General features: G+C 46.1%; 1 protein-coding gene across 1 annotated transcript in view; it reads left to right on the top strand.

Moving 5' to 3' along the window:
* The window catches only part of LOC115183925 (extracellular sulfatase Sulf-1), a 43,260-nt gene extending 26,789 nt beyond the window's left edge, over window positions 1–16,471 (top strand). The window contains exon 7 of the mRNA XM_029744902.1: window positions 16,397–16,471. Coding sequence (XP_029600762.1) covers window positions 16,397–16,471 — 75 coding nt within the window. The remainder of the gene's footprint in view (window positions 1–16,396) is intronic.
* The last annotated feature ends 4,448 nt before the right edge of the window (window positions 16,472–20,919 follow it).

A 20,919-nucleotide genomic window follows, 5' to 3' on the forward strand; every position in this document is an offset into this window, starting at 1 on the left:
TGTATTGATGTCTGTTCTTCCTGTGTGTCCTGTATTGATGTCTGTTCTTCCTGTACTGATGTCTGTTCTTCCTGTATTGATGTCTGTTCTTCCTGTGTGTCCTGTATTGATGTCTGTTCTTCCTGTATTGATGTCTGTTCTTCCTGTGTGTCCTGTATTGATATCTGTTCTTCCTGTGTGTCCTGTATTGATATCTGTTCTTCCTGTGTGTCCTGTATTGATATCTGTTCTTCCTGTGTGTCCTGTATTGATGTCTGTTCTTCCTGTACTGATGTCTGTTCTTCCTGTACTGATGTCTGTTCTTCCTGTATTGATGTCTGTTCTTCCTGTACTGATGTCTGTTCTTCCTGTATTGATGTCTGTTCTTCCTGTGTGTCCTGTATTGATGTCTGTTCTTCCTGTACTGATGTCTGTTCTTCCTGTATTGATGTCTGTTCTTCCTGTGTGTCCTGTATTGATGTCTGTTCTTCCTGTATTGATGTCTGTTCTTCCTGTATTGATGTCTGTTCTTCCTGTATTGATGTCTGTTCTTCCTGTATTGATGTCTGTTCTTCCTGTATTGATGTCTGTTCTTCCTGTATTGATGTCTGTTCTTCCTGTACTGATGTCTGTTCTTCCTGTATTGATGTCTGTTCTTCCTGTGTGTCCTGTATTGATGTCTGTTCTTCCTGTACTGATGTCTGTTCTTCCTGTACTGATGTCTGTTCTTCCTGTATTGATGTCTGTTCTTCCTGTACTGATGTCTGTTCTTCCTGTATTGATGTCTGTTCTTCCTGTACTGATGTCTGTTCTTCCTGTATTGATGTCTGTTCTTCCTGTGTGTCCTGTATTGATGTCTGTTCTTCCTGTACTGATGTCTGTTCTTCCTGTATTGATGTCTGTTCTTCCTGTGTGTCCTGTATTGATGTCTGTTCTTCCTGTATTGATGTCTGTTCTTCCTGTATTGATGTCTGTTCTTCCTGTATTGATGTCTGTTCTTCCTGTATTGATGTCTGTTCTTCCTGTATTGATGTCTGTTCTTCCTGTATTGATGTCTGTTCTTCCTGTACTGATGTCTGTTCTTCCTGTATGTGTCTGTTCTTCCTGTATTGATGTCTGTTCTTCCTGTGTTGATGTCTGTTCTTCCTGTACTGATGTCTGTTCTTCCTGTATTGATGTCTGTTCTTCCTGTGTTGATGTCTGTTCTTCCTGTACTGATGTCTGTTCTTCCTGTATTGATGTCTGTTCTTCCTGTGTTGATGTCTGTTCTTCCTGTGTTGATGTCTGTTCTTCCTGTGTTGATGTCTGTTCTTCCTGTGTTGATGTCTGCTCTTCCTGTGTTGATGTCTGTTCTTCCTGTGTTGATATCTGCTCTTCCTGTGTTGATGTCTGTTCTTCCTGTGTTGATGTCTGCTCTTCCTGTGTTGATGTCTGTTCTTCCTGTGTGTCCTGTATTGATGTCTGTTCTTCCTGTGTGTCCTGTATTGATATCTGTTCTTCCTGTGTGTCCTGTATTGATATCTGTTCTTCCTGTGTGTCCTGTATATTGATGTCTGTTCTTCCTGTGTGTCCTGTATTGATGTCTGTTCTTCCTGTGTGTCCTGTATTGATATCTGTTCTTCCTGTGTGTCCTGTATTGATATCTGTTCTTCCTGTGTGTCCTGTATTGATGTCTGTTCTTCCTGTGTGTCCTGTATTGATGTCTGTTCTTCCTGTGTGTCCTGTATTGATGTCTGTTCTTCCTGTGTGTCCTGTATTGATGTCTGTTCTTCCTGTGTGTCCTGTATTGATGTCTGTTCTTCCTGTATTGATATCTGTTCTTCCTGTGTGTCCTGTATTGATGTCTGTTCTTCCTGTGTGTCCTGTATTGATGTCTGTTCTTCCTGTGTGTCCTGTATTGATGTCTGTTCTTCCTGTGTGTCCTGTATTGATGTCTGTTCTTCCTGTGTGTCCTGTATTGATGTCTGTTCTTCCTGTGTGTCCTGTATTGATGTCTGTTCTTCCTGTGTGTCCTGTTGATATCTGTTCTTCCTGTGTGTCCTGTATTGATATCTGTTCTTCCTTGTGTCCTGTATTGATATCTGTTCTTCCTGTGTGTCCTGTTTGATGTCTGTTCTTCCTGTGTGTGTCCTGTATTGATATCTGTTCTTCCTGTGTGTCCTGTATTGATGTCTGTTTCTTCCTGTGTGTTCCTGTATTGATGTCTGTTCTTCCTGTGTGTCCTGTATTGATATCTGTTCTTCCTGTGTGTCCTGTATTGATGTCTGTTCTTCCTGTGTGTCCTGTATTGATGTCTGTTCTTCCTGTGTGTCCTGTATTGATATCTGTTCTTCCTGTGTGTCCTGTATTGATGTCTGTTCTTCCTGTGTGTCCTGTATTGATGTCTGTTCTTCCTGTGTGTCCTGTATTGATGTCTGTTCTTCCTGTGTGTCCTGTATTGATGTTGTTCTTCCTGTGTGTCCTGTATTGATGTCTGTTCTTCCTGTGTGTCCTGTATTGATATCTGTTCTTCCTGTGTGTCCTGTATTGATGTCTGTTCTTCCTGTGTGTCCTGTATTGATGTCTGTTCTTCCTGTGTGTCCTGTATTGATGTCTGTTCTTCCTGTGTGTCCTGTATTGATCTGTTCTTCCTGTGTGTCCTGTATTGAGTCTGTTCTTCCTGTGTGTCCTGTATTGATATCTGTTCTTCCTGTGTGTCCTGTATTGATGTCTGTTCTTCCTGTGTGTCCTGTATTGATTCTGTTTCTTCCTGTGTGTCCTGTATTGATGTCTGTTCTTCCTGTGTGTCCTGTATTGATGTCTGTTCTTCCTGTATTGATGTCTGTTCTTCCTGTGTGTCCTGTATTGATGTCTGTTCTTCCTGTGTGTCCTGTATTGATATCTGTTCTTCCTGTGTGTCCTGTATTGATGTCTGTTCTTCCTGTGTGTCCTGTATTGATATCTGTTCTTTCCTGTGTGTCCTGTATTGATATCTGTTCTTCCTGTGTGTCCTGTATTGATGTCTGTTCTTCCTGTGTGTCCTGTATTGATGTCTGTTCTTCCTGTGTTGATGTCTGTTCTTCCTGTGTCCTGTATTGATGTCTGTTCTTCCTGTGTGTCCTGTATTGATGTCTGTTCTTCCTGTGTGTCCTGTATTGATGTCTGTTCTTCCTGTGTTGATGTCTGTTCTTCCTGTATTGATGTCTGTTCTTCCTGTGTGTCCTGTATTGATGTCTGTTCTTCCTGTGTGTCCTGTTTTGATGTCTGTTTCTCTTCCTGTGTGTCCTGTATTGATATCTGTTCTTCCCTGTGTGTCCTGTATTGATTCTGTTCTTCCTGTGTGTCTGTATTGATATCTGTTCTTCCTGTGTGTCCTGTATTGATATCTGTTCTTCCTGTGTGTCCTGTATTGATATCTGTTCTTCCTGTGTTGATGTCTGTTCTTCCTGTATTGATATCTGTTCTTCCTGTATTGATATCTGTTCTTCCTGTATTGATATCTGTTCTTCCTGTGTGTCCTGTATTGATATCTGTTCTTCCTGTGTGTCCTGTATTGATGTCCTGTTCTTCCTGTGTGTCCTGTATTGATGATGTTCTTCCTGTGTGTCCTGTATTGATCATCTGTTCTTCCTGTGTGCCTGTATTTGATATCTGTTTCTTCCTGTGTGCCTGTATTGATGTCTGTTCTTCCTGTGTTGTCCTGTATTGATGTCTCCTGTGTGTCCTGTATTGATATCTGTTCTTCCTGTGTGTCCTGTATTGATATCTGTTCTTCCTGTGTGTCCTGTATTGATGTCTGTTCTTCCTGTATTGATGTCTGTTCTTCCTGTGTGTCCTGTATTGATATCTGTTCTTCCTGTGTGTCCTGTATTGATGTCTGTTCTTCCTGTGTGTCCTGTATTGATGTCTGTTCTTCCTGTATTGATATCTGTTCTTCCTGTGTGTCCTGTATTGATGTCTGTTCTTCCTGTGTGTCCTGTATTGATGTCTGTTCTTCCTGTGTGTGTCCTGTATTGATGTCTGTTCTTCCTGTGTGTCCTGTATTGATGTCTGTTCTTCCTGTGTGTCCTGTATTGATGTCTGTTCTTCCTGTGTGTCCTGTATTGATGTCTGTTCTTCCTGTGTGTCCTGTATTGATATCTGTTCTTCCTGTGTCCTGTATTGATGTCTGTTCTTCCTGTGTGTCCTGTATTGATGTCTGTTCTTCCTGTATTGATGTCTGTTCTTCCTGTGTGTCCTGTATTGATATCTGTTCTTCCTGTGTGTCCTGTATTGATGTCTGTTCTTCCTGTGTGTCCTGTATTGATGTCTGTTCTTCCTGTGTGTCCTGTATTGATGTCTGTTCTTCCTGTTGTCTGTTCTTTTCTTCCTGTGTGTCCTGTATTGATGTCTGTTCTTCCTGTATTGATGTCTGTTCTTCCTGTGTGTCCTGTATTGATGTCTGTTCTTCCTGTGTGTCCTGTATTGATGTCTGTTCTTCCTGTGTGTCCTGTATTGATGTCTGTCTTCCTGTGTGTCCTGTATTGATGTCTGTTCTTCCTGTGTGTCCTGTATTGATGTCTGTTCTTCCTGTGTGTCCTGTATTGATATCTGTTCTTCCTGTGTTCCTGTATTGATGTTCTTCCTGTGTGTCCTGTATTGATATCTGTTCTTCCTGTGTGTCCTGTATTGATGTTCTTCCTGTATGTCCTGTATTGATATCTGTTCTTCCTGTGTGTCCTGTATTGATGTCTGTTCTTCCTGTGTGTCCTGTATTGATGTCTGTTCTTTCTGTGTGTCCTGTATTGATGTCTGCTCTTCCTGTGTGTCCTGTATTGATGTTCTTCCTGTGTGTCCTGTATTGATATCTGTTCTTCCTGTGTGTCCTGTATTGATATCTGTTCTTCCTGTGTGTCCTGTATTGATGTTCTTCCTGTGTGTCCTGTATTGATATCTGTTCTTCCTGTGTGTCCTGTATTGATGTTCTTCCTGTGTGTCCTGTATTGATATCTGTTCTTCCTGTGTGTCCTGTATTGATGTTCGTCCTGTGTGTCCTGTATTGATGTCTGTTCTTCCTGTGTGTCCTGTATTGATGTTCTTCCTGTGTGTCCTGTATTGATGTCTGTTCTTCCTGTGTGTCCTGTATTGATGTCTGTTCTTCCTGTGTGTCCTGTATTGATGTCTGTTCTTCCTGTGTGTCCTGTATTGATATCTGATCTTCCTGTGTGTCCTGTATTGATATCTGTTCTTCCTGTGTGTCCTGTATTGATGTTTGTTCTTCCTGTGTGTCCTGTATTGATGTTTGTTCTTCCTGTGTGTCCTGTATTGATATCTGTTCTTCCTGTGTGTCCTGTATTGATATTCTTCCTGTGTGTCCTGTATTGATGTCTGTTCTTCCTGTGTGTCCTGTATTGATGTCCCTCCTTCCTGTGTGTCCTGTATTGATGTCTGTTCTTCCTGTGTGTCCTGTATTGATGTCTGCTCTTCCTGTGTGTCCTGTATTGATATCTGTTCTTCCTGTGTGTCCTGTATTGATATCTGTTCTTCCTGTATGTCCTATATTGATATCTGTTCTTCCTGTGTGTCCTGTATTGATATTAGTTCTTCCTGTATGTCCTGTATTGATGTTCTTCCTGTATGTCCTGTATTGATATCTGTTCTTCCTGTGTGTCCTGTATTGATGTTTGTTCTTCATGTGTGTCCTGTATTGATGTTTGTTCTTCCTGTGTGTCCTGTATTGATATCTGTTCTTCCTGTGTGTCCTGTATTGATGTTCTTCCTGTGTGTCCTGTATTGATGTCTGTTCTTCCTGTGTGTCCTGTATTGATGTCTGTTCTTCCTGTGTGTCCTGTATTGATGTCTGTTCTTCCTGTGTGTCCTGTATTGATGTCTGCTCTTCCTGTGTGTCCTGTATTGATGTCTGTTCTTCCTGTGTGTCCTGTATTGATATCTGTTCTTCCTGTGTGTCCTGTATTGATATCTGTTCTTCCTGTGTGTCCTGTATTGATGTTCTTCCTGTGTGTCCTGTATTGATATCTGTTCTTCCTGTGTGTCCTGTATTGATGTTCTTCCTGTATGTCCTGTATTGATATCTGTTCTTCCTGTGTGTCCTGTATTGATGTCTGTTCTTCCTGTGTGTCCTGTATTGATGTCTGTTCTTCCTGTGTGTCCTGTATTGATGTCTGCTCTTCCTGTGTGTCCTGTATTGATGTCTGTTCTTCCTGTGTGTCCTGTATTGATATCTGTTCTTCCTGTGTGTCCTGTATTGATATCTGTTCTCCTGTGTGTCCTGTATTGATGTTCTTCCTGTGTGTCCTGTATTGATATCTGTTCTTCCTGTGTGTCCTGTATTGATGTTCTTCCTGTGTGTCCTGTATTGATATCTGTTCTTCCTGTGTGTCCTGTATTGATGTTCTTCCTGTGTGTCCTGTATTGATGTCTGTTCTTCCTGTGTGTCCTGTATTGATGTTCTTCCTGTGTGTCCTGTATTGATGTCTGTTCTTCCTGTGTGTCCTGTATTGATGTCTGTTCTTCCTGTGTGTCCTGTATTGATGTCTGTTCTTCCTGTGTGTCCTGTATTGATATCTGTTCTTCCTGTGTGTCCTGTATTGATATCTGTTCTTCCTGTGTGTCCTGTATTGATGTTTGTTCTTCCTGTGTGTCCTGTATTGATGTTTGTTCTTCCTGTGTGTCCTGTATTGATATCTGTTCTTCCTGTGTGTCCTGTATTGATGTTCTTCCTGTATGTCCTGTATTGATGTCTGTTCTTCCTGTGTGTCCTGTATTGATGTCCCTCCTTCCTGTGTGTCCTGTATTGATGTCTGTTCTTCCTGTGTGTCCTGTATTGATGTCTGCTCTTCCTGTGTGTCCTGTATTGATATCTGTTCTTCCTGTGTGTCCTGTATTGATATCTGTTCTTCCTGTATGTCCTATATTGATATCTGTTCTTCCTGTGTGTCCTGTATTGATATTAGTTCTTCCTGTATGTCCTGTATTGATGTTCTTCCTGTATGTCCTGTATTGATATCTGTTCTTCCTGTGTGTCCTGTATTGATGTTTGTTCTTCCTGTGTGTCCTGTATTGATGTTTGTTCTTCCTGTGTGTCCTGTATTGATATCTGTTCTTCCTGTGTGTCCTGTATTGATGTTCTTCCTGTGTGTCCTGTATTGATGTCTGTTCTTCCTGTGTGTCCTGTATTGATGTCCCTCCTTCCTGTGTGTCCTGTATTGATGTCTGTTCTTCCTGTGTGTCCTGTATTGATGTCTGCTCTTCCTGTGTGTCCTGTGTTGATATCTGTTCTTCCTGTGTGACCTGTATTGATGTCTGTTCTTCCTGTGTGTCCTGTATTGATATCTGTTCTTCCTGTGTGTCCTGTATTGATGTTTGTTCTTCCTGTGTGTCCTGTATTGATGTTTGTTCTTCCTGTGTGTCCTGTATTGATATCTGTTCTTCCTGTGTGTCCTGTATTGATGTTCTTCCTGTGTGTCCTGTATTGATGTCTGTTCTTCCTGTGTGTCCTGTATTGATGTCCCTCCTTCCTGTGTGTCCTGTATTGATGTCTGTTCTTCCTGTGTGTCCTGTATTGATGTCTGCTCTTCCTGTGTGTCCTGTATTGATATCTGTTCTTCCTGTGTGTCCTGTATTGATATCTGTTCTTCCTGTATGTCCTATATTGATATCTGTTCTTCCTGTGTGTCCTGTATTGATATTTGTTCTTCCTGTATGTCCTGTATTGATGTTCTTCCTGTATGTCCTGTATTGATATCTGTTCTTCCTGTGTGTCCTGTATTGATGTTTGTTCTTCCTGTGTGTCCTGTATTGATGTTTGTTCTTCCTGTGTGTCCTGTATTGATGTCTGTTCTTCCTGTGTGTCCTGTATTGATGTCTGTTCTTCCTGTGTGTCCTGTATTGATATCTGTTCTTCCTGTATGTCCTGTATTGATGTTCTTCCTGTGTGTCCTGTATTGATGTCTGTTCTTCCTATGTGTCCTGTATTGATGTCTGTTCTTCCTGTATGTCCTGTATTGATGTCTGTTCTTCCTGTACTGATGTCTGTTCTTCCTGTATTGATGTCTGTTCTTCCTGTATTGATGTCTGTTCTTCCTGTATTGATGTCTGTTCTTCCTGTACTGATGTCTGTTCTTCCTGTATTGATATCTGTTCTTCCTGTATGTCCTCTACTGATGTATTGAACAGTTTGACCCCATGTTGTTACTGTGGTTTAGAGGTCCAACTGGATATCACCCATTACTGTGTGTGTGTGTGTGTGTGTGTGTGTGTGTGTCCAGTCCACAGGGACCTTCAGGCCTCTAGCCATGTGTTAGTCCCAAATGGCACCCTATTTCCTATGTAGTGCTCTACTGGCACCCTATTCCCTACATAGTACACTACTGGCACCCTATTCCCTATGTAGTGCACTACTTTTGACCAGGGCCCGTGGGCTCTTTTCAAAAACACTGCACTATGCAGGGAACCTGGTGCCATTTTGGAGAAAAGACGGTGTGTTTTACTGCTCTCCTGGCCTCCCTCGGTTTACTCCTCCTTAAAGAAGCCATATGTTAAACCGTCTTGTGTTTCAGCTCTGGTTTCCAGACCTTTCCATCGGCCCCACACCCTCCCATCGGGCCAGAGAGGTGTCTGAGGGTTAGGGTTAAGAGAGAGAAGCCATCGGGCCAGAAAGGTGTCTCAGGGTTAGGGTTAAGAGAGAGAGGCCATCGGGCCAGAGAGGTGTCTCAGGGTTAGGGTTAAGAGAGAGAGGCCATCGGGTCAGAGAGGTGTCTCAGGGTTAGGGTTAAGAGAGAGAGGACATCGGGCCAGAGAGGTGTCTCAGGGTTAGGGTTAAGAGAGAGAGGACATCGGGCCAGAGAGGTGTCTCAGGGTTAGGGTTAAGAGAGAGAGGACATCGGGCCAGAGAGGTGCCTCAGGGTTAGGGTTAAGAGAGAGAGGCCATCGGGTCAGAGAGGTGTCTCAGGGTTAGGGTTAAGAGAGAGAAGCCATCGGGCCAGAGAGGTGTCTCAGGGTTAGGGTTAAGAGAGAGAGGCCATCGGGTCAGAGAGGTGTCTCAGGGTTAGGGTTAAGAGAGAGAAGCCATCGGGCCAGAGAGGTGTCTCAGGGTTAGGGTTAAGAGAGAGAAGCCATCGGGCCAGAGAGGTGTCTCAGGGTTAGGGTTAAGAGAGAGAGGACATCGGGCCAGAGAGGTGTCTCAGGGTTAGGGTTAAGAGAGAGAGGACATCGGGCCAGAGAGGTGCCTCAGGGTTAGGGTTAAGAGAGAGAGGACATCGGGCCAGAGAGGTGCCTCAGGGTTAGGGTTAAGAGAGGCCATTGTCAAAGGTAGTGCACCCTATTCCCTATGGAAGGCTCTGGGCCAATATAGGGAATAGGGTGCACTACCTTCGACCAGGGCCCATAGGGAATAGGGTGCACTACCTTCGACCAGGGCCCAACGGGAATAGGGTGCACTACCTTCGACCAGGGCCCATAGGGAATAGGGTGCTGTAACGATCGTCATGCAGGAAGGAAGAAGTGGACCAAGGCGCAGCTGGGAGCGAACACATGTTATTTATTACAGACTGAAATAACACGGTCAAAACAGAGAATAAACGTATCGTTACTGCTCCAACAAAAAGAGACAACACCCCACAAACATTGTGGGGGAAAAGGAACTTAAATGTGATTCCCCAATCAGAGGCAACTAGCGACAGCTGTCACTGATTGGGAATCGACAGAACCCAACATAGAAATAAGCCCCAAAGCAAGGCTATACCAAAAACATAGAAAATAAACTATAGAAATGCCACACCCTGACCAAAATAGAAGAGTTCACCTGGTCAGGGCGTGACAGTACCCCCCCTCCAACGGTGCGTACTCCCGGCGCACCAACCTAAAGTCTATCAGGGGGGGGACCGGGTGGGCGCCTCACTCTCGGTGGAGGCTCTGGCCCCGGGCGTGTTTCTCCCCCTGCCTCCACCCTAGCCCTACCCCGCTGGCCCGGACTGGACCACGGTGGAGCGGCATGCTCAGGCTCCGGAGCGGAGCCGCCGACCGGAACAGGACTGGTCACCCGTGGACCGGACACAGGCCGTGCCGGACTGGGGACACGCACCGTGGGCCTGGTGCGGGGAACAGGGACGGGCCGGACAGGACTGTGGACACGCACCACTAACTTGGTGCGGGGAACAGGGACGGGCCGGACAGGACCGGGGACACGCACCACTAACCTGGTGCGGGGAGCAGGGATGGGCCGGACAGGACTGGGGACACGCACCGTGGGCCTGGTGCGGGGAACAGGGACGGGCCGGACTGGACTGGGGACACGCACCAGCAACCTGGTGCGGGGAACAGGGACGGGCCGGACAGGACCGGGGACACGCACCACCAACCTGGTGCGGGGAGCAGGGATGGGCCGGACTGGACTGGGGACACGCACCAGCAACCTGGTGCGGGTAGCAGGGACGGGCCGGACTGGACTAGGGACACGCACCCCCGGCTTGGTGCGGGGAGCAGGGATGGGCCGGACAGGACTGGGGACACGCACCACTAACCTGGTGCGGGGAGCAGGGATGGGCGGGACAGGACTGGGGACACGCACCACTGGCTTGGTGCGGGGAGCAGGGATGGGCCGGACAGGACTGTGGACACGCACCACTAACTTGGTGCGGGGAGCAGGGATGGGCCGGACTGGACTGGGGACACGCACCAGCAACCTGGTGCGGGGAGCAGGGACGGGCCGGACTGGACTAGGGACACGCACCACTAACCTGGTGCGGGGAGCAGGGATGGGCGGGACAGGACTGGGGACATGCACCACTGGCTTGGTGCGGGGAGCAGGGATGGGCCGGACAGGACTGTGGACACGCACCACTAACTTGGTGCGGGGAGCAGGGATGGGCCGGACAGGACTGGGGACACGCACCACTAACCTGGTGCGGGGAGCAGGGACGGGCCGGACTGGACTGGGGACACGCACCACTGGCTTGGTGCGGGGAGCAGGGATGGGCCGGACAGGACTGGGGACACGCACCACTGGCTTGGTGCGGGGAGCAGGGATGGGCCGGACTGGACTGTGCACCACATTCGCCCGGCAAGGGCGAGGTGCTGGCACAGGACGTGCTGGACCGTGACCGCACACCGGCGACACAGTGCGCATAAGCGGCGCCGGATATCCTGGACCGAGGAGGCGCACTGGAGGTCTGGAGTGCACAGCTGACATCACCCGTTCTGGCTCAACGCCCACCTTAGCCTGGCAAGTGTGGAGCGCTGGCACAGAACGCACTGGGCTGTGCAGCCGTACCGGAGACACAGTGCGCGTCCTCGGCGCAGGATACATCGGACCGAGAAGGGGCACCGGAGGCCAGGAGCGCTGAGCCGGCACAACACGTCCTCGCTGAACACTCCCCCTAGCCCGGCAAATGTGGGGCGCTGGCACAGAGCGCACTGGGCTGTGCAGGCGCACTGGCGATACCGTGCGCACCTCTGCCACCCAAGGCTCTTCCTCCACGCTGTCCCTACGCAGGTCCTCCAGGACCTGCCACATCTCTGCCTCCTCCTTCGCCGTTATCCCCCACGAGAGCAGTGGTCTGGGCTCTTCCTCTGCTCTTCCGGACCACCCCATTAGCCCCCCCAAAAAAAATTCTTGGGGGTGTTTTCCGGGCCTCCTCAACCGCCGCCTGCGACTCCTTCCACCGGCTGGCATCACCTCCTCGACCTGGGAATCCTTCCGCCAGGGTCCTTTCACCGACATGATCTCCTCCCAGGTCCAGAACTCCTTCCCCTCGCGAGCCCATCTCTCGCGCTCCTTATCCTCCCGCTGCTTGGTCCTGGTTCGGTGGGTTGTTCTGTAACGATCGTCGTGCAGGAAGGAAGAAGTGGACCAAGGCGCAGCTGGGAGCGAACACATGTTATTTATTACAGACTGAAATAACACGGTCAAAACAGAGAATAAACGTATCGTTACTGCTCCAACAAAAAGAGACAACACCCCACAAACATCGGGGGGGAAAAGGAACTTAAATGTGATTCCCCAATCAGAGGCAACTAGCGACAGCTGTCTCTGATTGGGAATCGACAGAACCCAACATAGAAATAAGCCCCAAAGCAAGGCTATACCAAAAACATAGAAAATAAACTATAGAAATGCCACACCCTGACCAAAATAGAAGAGTTCACCTGGTCAGGGCGTGACAGGTGCACTACCTTTGACCAGAGCCCATAGGGAATAGGGTGCACTACCTTTGACCAGGGTCTATAGGGAATAGGGTGCACTACCTTTGACCAGAGCCCATAGGGAATAGGGTGCACTACCTTTGACCAGAGCCCATAGGGAATAGGGTGCACTACCTTTGACCAGGGCCTATAGGGAGTAGGGTGCACTACCTTTGACCAGAGCCCATAGGGAATAGGGTGCACTCCCTTTGACCAGAGCCTTCCATAGGGAATAGGGTGCACTACCTTTGACCAGAGCCTTCCATAGGGAATAGGGTGCACTACCTTTGACCAGAGCCTTCCATAGGGAATAGGATGCACTACCTTTGACCAGAGCCTTCCATAGGGAATAGGGTGCACTACCTTTGACCAGAGCCTTCCATAGGGAATAGGGTGCACTACCTTTGACCAGAGCCTTCCATAGGGAATAGGGTGCACTACCTTTGACCAGAGCCTTCCATAGGGAATAGGGTGCACTACCTTTGACCAGAGCCTTCCATAGGGAATAGGGTGCACTACCTTTGACCAGAGCCCATAGGGAATAGGGTGCACTACCTTTGACCAGAGCCCATAGGGAATAGGGTGCACTACCTTTGACCAGAGCCTTCCATAGGGAATAGGGTGCACTACCTTTGACCAGAGCCCATGGGGAATAGGGTGCACTTCCTTTGACCAGAGCCCATGGGGAATAGGGTGCACTATCTTTGACCAGAGCCCATAGGGAATAGGGTGCACTACCTTTGACCAGAGCCCATAGGGAATAGGGTGCACTACCTTTGACCAGAGCCCATAGGGAATAGGGTGCACTACCTTTGACCAGAGCCTTCCATAGGGAATAGGGTGCACTACCTTTGACCAGAGCCCATAGGGAATAGGGTGCACTACCTTTGACCACAGCCCATGGGGAATAGGGTGCACTACCTTTGACCAGAGCCTTCCATAGGGAATAGGGTGCACTACCTTTGACCACAGCCCATGGGGAATATGATCCCATTTGGTACTCAGACACACTGAAGTTGTTTCCAGTAGTTAGCAAGATGGATAGATTGTAAAAATGTATTTTCTTATTATTTTATTTTTAAAGTATGTAATTAAAACAAATCAATAGAGAAAGACATGAATCCTGACAAAACGGATTCCTCTGAGACTCCATAATAGGTTATGCTTTTATTGATTACAGTAATATTAGGCAAGATTGGAGTCAGTGTAGCGTTAAGTAACAGTCCATATCTGGGATGGTGGATGGTTGTTTATCAACTGAAAACCGCAAAGCTAAGCAGGTTTTTTTTTAAGGATGTAAGGACTATTTTCTTAATTTAGTCAATCAATGGTAGGAATGATAAGTGCTCTTCGGGATGTCTGGGACAAGCGTTTTGGGACATACTCTGGAGATTTATGGCTAGAGTAAAAATCGAATCAAATTGTATTTGTTACACGGAGGCAGGTAGCCTAGTGGTTAGAGCTTTGGGCCAGTAACCAAAAAGGTTGCAAGATCGAGTCCCCTGAGTTGACAAGGTATAAAATCTGTCGTTCTGCCCCTGAACAAGGCAGTTAACCCACTTTTCCCCTGTAGGCCGTCATTGTAAATAAGAATTTGTTCTTAACAGACTTGCCTAGTTAAATAAAGGTTAAATAAATAACAAATATTAAAAAAATTCTTACTTGCGGGCCGTTCCCAACAATGCAGAGAGAAATAATAACATGAGGAATAAATATACAATTAGAAACGATAACTTGACTACATACACGGGCTACCAACACTGAGTCCATGTGCAGGGGCACGAGGTATTTGAGTTAGATATGTACATACGAGTAGGGTAAAGTAACTAGGCAACAGGATAGATAATAAACAATAGGTCAATAAAAAAGTGGTCAGATGATGCAGATGCTAAGCTACAGGAATGTTTTGCTAGCACAGACTGGAATATGTTCCTGGATTTTTCCTATGGCATTGAGGAGTACACCACATCAGTCATTGGCTTCATCAATAAGTGCATCGATGACGTCGTCCCCACAGTGACTGTACGTACATACCCCAACCAGAAGCCATGGATTACAGGCAACATCCGCACTGAGCTAAATGCTAGAGCTGCCACTTTCAAGGAGCATGACTCTAAACCCGGAAATTTATAAGAAATCCCGCTATGCCCTCCGACAAACCATCAAATAGGCAAAGTGGCAATACAGGACTAAGATCGAATCATACTACACCGGCTCCGACACTTTTCGGATGTGGCAGAGCTTGCAAACGTTTAGAGACTATAAAGGGAAGTACAGCCGAGAGCTGCCCAGTGACACAAGCCTACCAGATGAGCTAAACTACTTCTATACTTGCTTCAAGGCAAATAATACTGAAACATGCATGAGAGCACCAGCTGTTCAAGACAACTGTGTGATCACGCTCTCCGCAGCCGATGTGAGTAAGATCTTTAAACAAGTCAACATTCACAAGGCCGCAGGGACAGACGGATTACCAGGATGTGTACTGCGAGCATGCGCTTACCAACTGGCAAGTGTCTTCACTGACATTTTCAACCTCTCCCTGTCCGAGTCCGCAACAACAACATGTTTCAAGCAGACCACCATAGTCCCTGTGCCCAAGAACACTAAGGCAACCTGCCTAAATTACTACCGACTCATATACACACAGGAAACTGTTGAGCGTGAAAACCAAGTAGCTTTGCAGTTCTTGACACACAAACCAGTGAGCCTGGTACCTACTACCCTACCCCTTTCAAAGGCACTTAAACATTTTGTCTTGCCCATGAATGGCACACATTCACAATTTATGTCTCAAGGCTTAATTAACATCCTTCTTTATCCTGTCTCATCCCCTTCATCTAACAAGTGACATCAATAAGGGATCATAGCCTTCACCTGGATTCACCTGGATTCACCTGGTCAATCTATGTCACCTAATGTTTTTTACACTTTGTGTAAACTGTTATAAATGTTTATAACTTAACATTAATACATGGATAGACGGTTTCCACTTTCTTTTAACCCCTTCACCATATTACATTAACACACTTACCACTTCTCTGTGATTGTCCAAGTATGGTGAACGTTCTGGTGTGAAACTGTTTCACCATCTTTGGATGGAGAGAGGTATCTTCTCACAACGTTGAATGTTTTGGTCTTTATACCCACCATTCATTGACTGAACATGTTTAACAAAGTGGTGAATCTTCTCTGATGTTTGTAGTGATGAGTACCCCAATACTGCCTCGAAGTACGTCTAATCTCTGAGGGAACTCTCTCAAATCATCTATAAATGATTTAGCCACATGTATAACTTTTAAAAGTACAGTGCATTTTAAAGTGGCAGACTTATGAACATTTATAACTGCTAAAATGATACCTTATTTGAATGTGACAGACCTATGAACACTTATAACTGCTAAAATTATATCTTATTTTAAAGTGGCAATCCACAGACCATTAACAAATTAATTTCCAACATTTATAACTGCTGAAAATATACCCAGTTTCTGGTTGCTAAATTTTTAATATTTTCCCTAATTTCAGTTTCTGACAAAACAAGCAGTCATCGTGTAGAGAATCATCAGAGTACCATCTAAACCACTATATAATATATTTTCAATAAACCACAAATATTGTATTGGCAGCTGTTTGATGCTGGTGTACCTCTTGTTCCTGGGACAGCAACAATGCATCACACTCAAAAAATGAGAAAATAAAAAAAATGTACAACTATTAAAAATAAGGTTGCATAAAGGTTCATCTTAATTACATGTATAAGTGTATTTATAAATGCTTAATTTACTGGAGGTAAATATTGGCTCACGTTTTTGCCAAATACCGACTAGTTATAGAACTATTTTGACCAATGTGATAACGTTTATTAATGGTTTATTACAAATGACGTTAATAACGTAATTACAATGGCTTTATTAACTCTTTACAAATGTAATCTTATTGTAAAGTGTTACCCTATGGGGTGGCACCTTCTACTTACTTCTTATTTTTGACTATTATTAATTTAGATATTTCAACTGCACGGTTGAGCGAGCTGCCAGTAAGCATTTTGCAGCTTCGTTAACACCTGCTGTAACCTGTGTAGGTGACAAATAAACGTGTATTTTGATTTGATAATATGTCTCAAACTGGTGAATAGGACTGGTCCTGTACAGTATCTAAGTCTCCTCTCCCTTTCTGGACTAGTACGGCCAGATCAATCTCTCTGTAATGGAGCCTGCCTCTCTGTCTCTCTGTCTCTCTGGTCTCACCCTCACAGCAGAAGAGTCAGCCTAATGGTGCAGAACATCTCTCTGAAGGGCCCTTCCCAGAAGCCCTGCTCCTCACCCGCTAACACTCTCTCACTCTCACTCACAGTCACAACACACACACACACACACACACACACACACACACCACCCACCTCACGGCGAAGGAGAAACAGAGGTCAATACACAGAGCTTTCGTTATATTTTTCTATGCTAAGGTACTCTACACTACTGGGCTAGCTAGCCTAGCCGCAGAGGGCTAAAGGTGTCCGTTACATGGAGCTGTTCATTAACGAACATGTCACACTGGAGATAGAGCCAGACATTGGGTGGGTGGGAGAGGGGGTGGAGATGGAGAGAGTGTAGCGTGTAGCGTGGTCACATGATATGTGTCTGCCTCGATGCAGGAAGTGAATTTATTTATTTTTTTTATAAAATGAAAAAATGAATTAAACAAAGGCCTCTTTAGTGTGGTCTGGCTTTCTGTCTCGATGACAGAGTAACATCAATACTGTCACCTCACACAATCAAAACCCCTTTATAGACTTCTATGGTCATATCTCCATAACACAAATGATCAATACAGAAATGTGATGACAGCGTGTGTTTCTGGGGAGAAAAGGGATGTTGCAGAGACTTTTGTGGCTAGAATAACACTGACGGTTTTAATTTTAGACCGCATTTCAGCCGTAGTCTACATGCTGAGGTTATCAGCCTCAGACCAGCTCAATACTCTGGATTATCAGCCTCAGACCAGCTCAATACTCTGGGTTATCAGCCTCAGACCAGCTCAATACTCTGGGTTATCAGCCTCAGACCAGCTCTATACTCTGGGTTATCAGCCTCAGACCAGCTCAATACTCTGGGTTATCAGCCTCGGACCAGCTCAATACTCTGAGTTATCAGCCTCAGACCAGCTCTATACTCTGAGTTATCAGCCTCAGACCAGCTCAATACTCTGGGTTATCAGCCTCAGACCAGCTCAATACTCTGGATTATCAGCCTCAGACCAGCTCTATACTCTGAGTTATCAGCCTCAGACCAGCTCTATACTCTGGATTATCAGCCTCAGACCAGCTCAATACTCTGGGTTATCAGCCTCAGACCAGCTCAATACTCTGGGTTATCAGCCTCAGACCAGCTCAATACTCTGGGTTATCCGCCTCAGACCAGCTCAATACTCTGGGTTATTAGCCTCAGACCAGCTCAATACTCTGCGTTATCAGCCTCAGACCAGCTCAATACTCTGGGTTATCAGCCTCAGACCAGCTCAATACTCTGAGTTATCAGCCTCAGACCAGCTCAATACTCTGGGTTATCAGCCTCAGACCAGCTCAATACTCTGGGTTATCAGCCTCAGACCAGCTCAATACTCTGGGTTATCAGCCTCAGACCAGCTCAATACTCTGAGTTATCAGCCTCAGACCAGCTCAATACTCTGGGTTATCAGCCTCAGACCAGCTCAATACTCTGGGTTATCAGCATCAGACCAGCTCAATACTCTGGGTTATCAGCCTCAGACCAGCTCAATACTCTGGGTTATCAGCCTCAGACCAGCTCAATACTCTGGGTTATCAGCCTCAGACCAGCTCAATACTCTGGGTTATCCGCCTCAGACCAGCTCAATACTCTGGGTTATCCGCCTCAGACCAGCTCAATACTCTAGGTTATCAGCCTCAGACCAGCTCAATACTCTGGGTTATCAGCCTCAGACCAGCTCAATACTCTGGGTTATCAGCCTCAGACCAGCTCAATACTCTGAGTTATCAGCCTCAGACCAGCTCAATACTCTGGGTTATCAGCCTCAGACCAGCTCAATACTCTGGGTTATCAGCCTCAGACCAGCTCAATACTCTGGGTTATCAGCCTCAGACCAGCTCAATACTCTGGGTTATCAGCCTCAGACCAGCTCAATACTCTGGGTTATCAGCCTCAGACCAGCTCAATACTCTGGGTTATCAGCCTCAGACCAGCTCAATACTCTGGGTTATCAGCCTCAGACCAGCTCAATACTCTGGGTTATCAGCCTCAGACCAGCTCAATACTCTGGGTTATCAGCCTCAGACCAGCTCAATACTCTGGGTTATCAGCCTCAGACCAGCTCAATACTCTGGGTTATCAGCCTCAGACCAGCTCAATACTCTGGTTTATCAGCCTCAGACCAGCTCAATACTCTAGGTTATCAGCCTCAGACCAGCTCAATACTCTGGGTTATCAGCCTCAGACCAGCTCAATACTCTGGGTTATCAGCCTCAGACCAGCTCAATACTCTGGGTTATCAGCCTCAGACCAGCTCAATACTCTGAGTTATCAGCCTCAGACCAGCTCAATACTCTGGGTTATCAGCCTCAGACCAGCTCAATACTCTGGGTTATCAGCCTCAGACCAGCTCAATACTCTGGGTTATCAGCCTCAGACCAGCTCTATACTGTCACGCCCTGACCAGGTGAACTCTTCTATTTTGGTCAGGGTGTGGCATTTCTGTAGTTTATTTTCTATGTTTTTGGTATAGCCTTGCTTTGGGGCGTATTTCTATGTTGGGTTCTGTCGATTCCCAATCAGAGACAGCTGTCGCTAGTTGCCTCTGATTGGGGAATCACATTTAAGTTCCTTTTCCCCCCACGATGTTTGTGGGTTGTTGTCTCTTTTTGTTGGAGCAGTAACGATACGTTTATTCTCTGTTTTGACCGTGTTATTTCAGTCTGTAATAAATAACATGTGTTCGCTCCCAGCTGCGCCTTGGTCCACTTCTTCCTTCCTGCACGACGATCGTTACATATATTCTCGGGGTGAGGTGAATCATGATTCGCTCCATTGATGAGGCCTCTCATAGCTGATATCCCTGGGGTGTAGGGGAGTCCCCCTGGTGATAGTGAGAGAGAGAGATAGAGAGAGAGTGTGTGTCTTGGATATAGTTTCTCTATTCTAGAGATGAAGTATATTTCTCCTATAGAGAGAGGTTGCTCAGCTGTTCTAATCATCTATGCAACTCTGATCTCACCCTCCCTCGCTGACACAGTGTTAGGACTAGGCAGCAGCTCTTCTTCTCTGTCCTTGCAATGTTCAGTCTCAGCAATCTATTGATCAGAATTAGTCAGTTTATAAGCTGGAGTCCCATTCATCACAGGGCTAGAGACTGGAACAGAACACTGCTGCTTTAATCAAGTCATCAGCACCAACCACTACCTCCCAGCACCTACACACTAATGAAAGAGAGAGAGAGAGAGAGAGAGAGAGAGAGAGAGAGAGTGAGAAGGAGAGAATGAGAATGAGAGAGAGAGAGAGAGAGAGAGAGAGAGAGAGAGAGAGAGAGAGAGATAGAGAGAGAGAGAGAGAGAGAGAGAGAGAGAGAGTGAGGGAGGGAGTGTGGAGGAGTGGAGAAAAGAGGAAAAGAGGAATCTATAGAACTTTCATTCTCCTCCCTCCCTCCCGCTCTTTCTCTCTCTTTTTATTTTCTCTCTCTCCTCCCCCTCTTTCTCCCTCTCTCTCTCTCTCTCTCACTATCTCTCTATCCCTCTCTCTCCATTCTCTATCTCTCTCTGCTCTTTCTCTCTCTGTAAATCAAATAGACGCGAGGGAGCTGTGTCCTAACAACCTGTGATGGATGGAAGAGAAAGGGCACTGATCTCAGGTCTCCATCTTATCGGAACACTGATCTCAGGTCTCCATCTTATCGGAACACTGATCTGAGGTCTCCATAACAGAACACTGATCTGAGGTCTCCATCTTATCGGAACACTGATCTGAGGTCTCCATCTTATCGGAACACTGATCTGAGGTCTCCATCTTATCGGAACACTGATCTGAGGTCTCCATCTTATCGGAACACTGATCTGAGGTCTCCATCTTATCAGAACACTGATCTGAGGTCTCCATCTTATCGGAACACTGATCTGAGGTCTCCATCTTATCGGAACACTGATCTGAGGTCTCCATCTTATCGGAACACTGATCTGAGGTCTCCATCTTATCGGAACACTGATCTGAGGTCTCCATCTTATCGGAACACTGATCTGAGGTCTCCATCTTATCAGAACACTGATCTGAGGTCTCCATCTTATCGGAACACTGATCTGAGGTCTCCATCTTATCAGAACACTGATCTGAGGTCTCCATCTTAACAGAACACTGATCTGAGGTCTCCATCTTATCAGAACACTGATCTGAGGTCTCCATCTTATCGGAACACTGATCTGAGGTCTCCATCTTATCGGAACACTGATCTGAGGTCTCCATCTTATCAGAACACTGATCTGAGGTCTCCATCTTATCGGAACACTGATCTGAGGTCTCCATCTTATCAGAACACTGATCTGAGGTCGACACACAGCTGTACGGACGACACACAGCTGTACATTTTGATGAAACATGGTGAAGCCCCAAAATTGCCCTCCCTGGAAGCCTGTTTCAGACATAAGGAAGTGGATGGCTGCAAATGTTCTACTTTTCAACTCGGACAAAACAGAGATGCTTGTTCTAGGTCCCAAGAAACAAAGAGATCTTCTGTTGGATCTGACAGTTAATCTTGATGGTT

Source organism: Salmo trutta, unplaced genomic scaffold (assembly GCF_901001165.1).
Source record: "Salmo trutta unplaced genomic scaffold, fSalTru1.1, whole genome shotgun sequence".
In the NCBI taxonomy this organism is placed as follows: Eukaryota; Metazoa; Chordata; class Actinopteri; order Salmoniformes; family Salmonidae; genus Salmo; species Salmo trutta.